The 5,999-nt window shown below is 44.9% G+C and overlaps 2 protein-coding genes across 2 annotated transcripts in view; both read left to right on the forward strand.

Moving 5' to 3' along the window:
- The window catches only part of LOC106522333 (extracellular matrix protein 2), a gene marked incomplete at its 3' end in the record, with an annotated part of 5,537 nt that extends 4,087 nt beyond the window's left edge, over positions 1–1,450 (forward strand). The window contains 2 exon segments of the mRNA XM_014015307.1: positions 306–494; positions 964–1,450. Coding sequence (XP_013870761.1) covers positions 306–494; positions 964–1,450 — 676 coding nt within the window.
- On the forward strand, positions 1,432–5,755 carry LOC106522331 (extracellular matrix protein 2). The gene is made up of 8 exons (XM_014015305.1): positions 1,432–1,698; positions 2,621–2,736; positions 2,839–2,974; positions 3,123–3,280; positions 3,395–3,534; positions 3,627–3,739; positions 3,903–4,116; positions 4,790–5,755. Exons 1-8 carry the CDS (start codon positions 1,533–1,535, stop codon positions 4,959–4,961), a joined length of 1,215 nt encoding a protein of 404 aa, XP_013870759.1. The 5' UTR covers positions 1,432–1,532; the 3' UTR covers positions 4,962–5,755.
- Positions 5,756–5,999: the final 244 nt, after the last annotated feature.

Consider the following 5,999-nt stretch of genomic DNA (forward strand, 5'->3'; position numbering starts at 1 on the left):
TCAGTCCCAGGTACATAAGAGTTAATCCCAGGTACATAAGCGTCAGTCCCAGGTACAGAAGAATCAGTCCCAGGTACAAAAGAGTTAATCCCAGGTACATAAGCGTCAGTCCCTGGTACATAAGAGTCAGTCCCAGGTACAGAAAAATCAGTCCCAGGTACATAAGAGTTAATCCCAGGTACATAAGCGTCAGTCCCAGGTACAGAAGAATCAGTCCCAGGTACAAAAGAGTCAGTTCCATGTGTTGAAGAAAAAAATATCTAATTAGCCTAGTAGTAACTGTTTGTGTTTGTGTGTTGCTGCAGGTAAGCCGGACCGCTGTGTGTACCGGGGTCTGACCATGTTCGACCTGGCCGTCTGGTCTCCGACACCCTGTGTGACGTGTTTGTGTGCTGAGGGGCGGGTGGTCTGCGACGAGATCTCCTGTCCCACAATGCACTGCCTGTCCACGGCCACCCCCGCCGGGCGGTGCTGCCCCGTCTGCATGGATCCAGGTAGAAACACAACATGTGAGAGCGAGATGGTGCCACATCCTGAGGAACCAGAGATGAGAACCTGGTCTGAGACTCTAGGGTTCCACATGAACCAGTTTCATCTCTGAGGCCTCGGCATGTTGCTTCCTGTTTCCATCCTGACTCTGAAATGTGTTTGGCACATTTTGGATCAGTCAGCACACATGTTGTGACATTAAAACATGTCTGTACCAACATACAACATGTTTGGAACCGGGTTCTGTTTAACTGGTCCAGAACCTGTCTGTCTGCAGCACTAACACAAACCTGTCTGTGTCCACCTGTCTGCCTGTCCTAAACACCTACATCTTCTGTAGTTTACCTTCTACCCTCCGCTCTTCTTCTACTCTTTTCCTCCGCATCTGTCTTTCTTTCTCTTCTTCTCTTTCCTCGTCGTCGTCGATGCCTCTCGCTCTCTGATTGGCTGCCGCGTGGCTCCAAACCATCCCAGACCCGGAGCTCAGCCTCGACCTTTCTGGTGACTCTCCAGTTCCCAGTGACCCCAGCAAGGCGGTGGTCCCGCTGACCCAGGAGGAGATCCAGAGAATCCTTTGGAGGGAGGAGGAGGAGCACCGCGAGGAGGAGGAGCGCCTGAAGAAGAGGGACGAGGCAAGGAAGAAGAGAAGGAAGGAAAGGAAGGAGCAGGAAGAGAAACAGAGGAAGCTGGTGGAAGAAAAGAGGAGGGAGGAAGAGGAGGCGCTGAGGCTGCAGGTGCAAAAAGAGGAAGAGGAGTGGAGGAGACAGATAGAGGAGGCAGAGGAGAGGAGACGGCAGGAGGAGGAAAGGAGGCTACAGGAGGAGGAAGAGCGGAGGGAGAGAGAGAGGGAAGAACGAGAGAAGGAAAGGAAAATAGAGGAGGAAAGAAGGAGACAGGAGAGAGAAAAACTCCTGGAGGAAGAGGAGCAACAGAAGGAGGCAGAGGAAGAGGAGGAAGAGGTGTGGCTGAGAGGAGATGTGTTTCAGGTGATCCCCAAAGAACCTGACCTCCTCCCAGCTCCCATCCCGACACCTCCTGCTGCCATGGAAGAGGAAGAGGAGGACGAGGAAGAGGAGGAAGACCCAGGGAGCAGAGGAGGTCTTCCTCCAGGATGTGTCATCTCTGATGTCACTGTGACGTGTGAGAACATCAAACTCACACACTTTCCTCCTCTGAGCATCCCCGAACTGAAGTCTCTCAGTCTGGAGGGTGAGTCCCATTCACACCAGGAAAACAACCAGACACACAATCAGATTAACAACCGGACACACAATCAGATAAACAACCACACACACAATCAGATAAACAACCNACACACAATCAGATAAACAACCACACACACAATCAGATAAACAACCAGACAACCGGACACACAATCAGATAAACAACCAGACACACAATCAGATAAACAACCGGACACACAATCAGTTAAACAACCGGACACACAATCAGATAAATAACCGGACACACAATCAGATAAACAACTGGAGACACAATCAGCTAAACAAACAGATACACAATCAGATAAATAACCAGAGACACAATCGATAAATAACTGGAAAAACAACCACATAAACAACTGGACAACAACCTGACACACATTCCCACACACTCAAATAAACAAATAGATAAACAACCGTGCACACAATCAGATAAACAACTGGACACACAATCAGATAAACAACTGGAGACACAATCAGATGAATAACCGTAGACACAATCAGATAAATAACTGGAAAAACAACAACATAAACAATAGGACAACAACCGGACACACAATCAGATAAACAACCGGAAACACAATCAAATAAACAACCAGATAAATGACCAGAGACACAATCAGATAAACAACCAGAAACACAATCAGATAATTGACCAGACACATAACCACATAAACAACCAGACACACAATCAGATAAACAACCAGAAACACAATCAGATAATCGACAAGACACACAACCACATTAACAACCGGACAGACAATCAAATAACCACCGGACACACAACCACATAAACAACCAGACACACCTGAAGCCACTGTTAAACCAGTGTAATCTAAAAACACAAACAAACGAAACATGTAATCAAACTTTCCTCCATGTTTCATGTTTTTCTTGGTAATGACCGACAGGGAACAGCATCAGCAGCATCCCAGCAGGAGCCTTCAACGGCATTCCCAACCTGGAATGGATCAATCTGAAGAAGAACAAGCTCACCTCTGCTGGCATTGATGCAAATGTCTTCAAAGTAAGAAATGTTGGATCACCAAACCACAGCAGACCATCAGAATATCTGTGATTGTAGTAAATGGATCCTAGTACCAGCAGTGTGTCACTCCCATTGTTCCAGGGCCTGAAGATGCTCAGACGTCTGTACCTGGACGAGAACCTTCTGGACACCGTGCCCCCAGACCTTCCCCCCACGCTGCAGGAACTAAAGATCAGCGAGAACAAACTGAGAGGAATAGATGAAAACAGCTTCCAAGGTACTGAGATACCCTTCCATCCAACCATGAACAGTCCCAAAACATAAAAAACTAAACAGATCAGACCTATACATCTGAAAATGACAAAAGATCAATCAGGGCTATCTGGTAGAACCACTCTGATTCTATCGTCTTCTATAATGTCCAGATCTGAGCAGCCTGGTGACTCTGGAGCTGGAAGGAAACCTGTTAAGTGAGGGGAACGTGGATCCTCGGGCCTTCACTCCTCTGACACAGCTCTTCTACCTCAGACTGGGAAGAAACCATTTCCGCACCATTCCACAGGGTCTTCCAGAGTCTTTACTGGTACCGACTATCCTCTCTCCTCATTTATCTGCCTCGAGGGAACACAGTCTGAATCTGGTCCTCTGTAAAGAGAACCAAATGAATCTGGTTGATCAAACATTTATTGGTTTTCAGGAGCTGTATCTGGAGAACAACCTGATAGAGGAAATCTCTGAGACTGTTTTCAATCGGACTGGGAACCTGAACATAGTTTCTCTCAGACACAACAAGCTGGATGAGACCCGGATCGCCTCGATGGCTTGGTTTAATCACAGGTCAGACAAAAATCAGACAAAATCCTACAATCATACAAACACTACCTTAAAACACAGTCTTTTTCATTCCCATTGTTCTACCTTTTCTGCAGAAACTTGGAGTCTATTGACTTGTCCCACAACGAGTTCTACCTGGTTCCATCCTTCCTGCCCAAATCTTTGGTCCATTTGGTCCTGGTGGGCAACAACATCGAGAGGATACCTGGTAGGCTGAAGGAACCTGAGCCTAAACCTGAGGCTGAAACAGGATTTATATAAAAGAGGAAGAGACAGAATAATGGGATTTAAAGACGAAAGCTGGTGACTGTTGGAGTTTCAGGCAACAAACGACAAACTAAGCTAACCGTTCCTCTCATAAACCTCCACAGGTTATGTCTTCGCCCACATGGACCCTGGTCTGGAATTCCTCTATCTGTCCTTTAACAAACTGGATGGAGAGGGAGTTGAACCCGAGTCATTCTTCGGCGCCTATCACTCCATGACAGAAATGTGTCTGGACCACAATCAGCTGATTTATGTTCCCGTCGGCATCAGCGAAATGACCAACCTACACTTCCTTCGTCTCGACAACAACAAGATCAGGTATAAAAACCACAACTCAGGTGTGTTTGGGTCGTTATTACAATAAATCAGTAACTTTCACACAACATTCCTCCTTAAAGGAAGTTCAAAATAAATCAGAATAATTGTTTGTATAAAACAAATAAGTTCCAGTGAACAAAAACTGAACAATCTGAATTTAAAAGGATCAACAGTCAGAGTCTCTCCACTGATTCACGTCAGAAAACATGATGCTGAAAGTTCACTGGATGGAAGGTCTTCATGACGACCAGAAACAAAACAAACTGAAGTTTCCACCTGAGAGTCACCCTGAATCATCGTTAAACAGCAACACGAGGTGTGGAGGAGCGTTTTTTTTTTTAAAATAAAAACAACATTTACGTTTAAAACAGCTCCTTCACAGCCAGGATGAGCTCACGCTTTATTTTTAAACTTTTATTTACGAAGGAAACCAGGTGGTTTGTAAAACTTCATGTCAGCTTCATCTTTAGGCTCAAGGTATTGTAAATATTTGTCCAGACAAAGTTAATTCCACAGATTTGATGGAATTTTTCTATAAAAGACATAAATGTATTAAAAATGATGGAGCCCAACAACAAAACAAGAGAAGATTTGTTATCTTCAGCCTGGTTTTCTCATCTAAAAGCTGCTTAATAAAGTGTCTCTGATTGCATGTTTCTGGTGTAACTTGCAGGAGTATCTCTGACGAAAGCATCTGTGACCCGAACCAGGGCGAGGAAACCCCTCTGGTGAGTTTGAGGATGGAGAACAACTACCTGGACCCCCAGAAGATCTCGCCCTCAGCCTTCTCCTGCGTCCGCTCTGCTTCCAGCGTGGTTTTAAAACCCCAGAAAACCAAAAACTAAGAACACGCTTTGGACTGAATTCTGTCAAGAAAAGAATGTTCATTTCTCTCCGACTCTCCTCCTGATGGGACATGAACGACATGACAAGAATAAAAGAAAAAAATATATATATATATAATACTGTATATGTGTATGATGTACCTGCAGAGATGTAACTGTCAATGATGGAATTTGCCTTCTGGGAAAGTTCTGTCTGATCTGTTTGGACTTCATTTTTAAACGCGTTGTGTGTAATATTTTGTTCCAAACATGCCATTCAGAGGTTTGGTAACATGTTCTGCCCGGTCCTGCGGTCCGGGTCGGGCTTTAGAGCGATGACAGAACTCCTCCAGGACGCGTCGGTCTCCTTCAGTACGACTGGAAAGAATCCCCGCAGCAGAAACTGTAAAATACTAATAAAAACGTGGAAAGAATGTCTTTGCAGAGACACCGCAGAAACCTTCATGTTCCACTTCTCAGCCATGGTTCTGATCCAGAAAAGGTCCAACATGATGTGGAGCGTGAGAGGAGTTCTTAAAGGTTCTGTAGGGTCAGGTTAAACTAAAGCAGACGTCAGGACATGGTTTTTGTTTATATCCTTTGTCTCACCTCGGTGAGCAGACAGAACCTCAGCTGCGCAGATGAAAAAAAATATGAGAAGCTGCTTTTAAATTATCTCAACATTTTTACTCTGATGAATCAAAATAAATAAAAATAATACCTGGAAATGTGTTTATTGTCATGTATTCAGTCAAATTTAGTTGTACCAAGCAGGTCAGCTGGTGGGTCAAGCTGGTTTGGTTTGGACTCTTTTGGACCTCAGATACGGCACGGTATGAAGGCTATGATTAAGACTACTGCACAAGCAGTGGTTGCTACATCTTTGTAGCAGGAGGCTATATCTATTCCTAAACCAGCTATTTATCTGATTAATGATAGGTCAGCACCGCTAACTGAGCAGCCGGTCCTGCTAACTGAGAGGACAGAGCTGGCAAATGAGGAGACTATTTATTTGTGTTAGCATCGGAGAGGCTAACGACTAGCATGGATAAGCTGATG

Source organism: Austrofundulus limnaeus, unplaced genomic scaffold (genome assembly GCF_001266775.1).
Source record: "Austrofundulus limnaeus strain Quisiro unplaced genomic scaffold, Austrofundulus_limnaeus-1.0 Scaffold127, whole genome shotgun sequence".
Classification (NCBI taxonomy): domain Eukaryota; kingdom Metazoa; phylum Chordata; class Actinopteri; order Cyprinodontiformes; family Rivulidae; genus Austrofundulus; species Austrofundulus limnaeus.

Coding starts and splice junctions, on each gene's coding strand:
- LOC106522331 (XM_014015305.1), top strand. CDS start 1,533: ATGGAAGAGGAAGAGGAGGACGAGGAAGAGGAGGAAGACCCAGGGAGC. Junction 3,281..3,394: donor GTCTTCCAGAGTCTTTACTG/GTACCGACTATC, acceptor ATTGGTTTTCAG/GAGCTGTATCTGGAGAACAA. Junction 4,117..4,789: donor CTCGACAACAACAAGATCAG/GTATAAAAACCA, acceptor TGTAACTTGCAG/GAGTATCTCTGACGAAAGCA.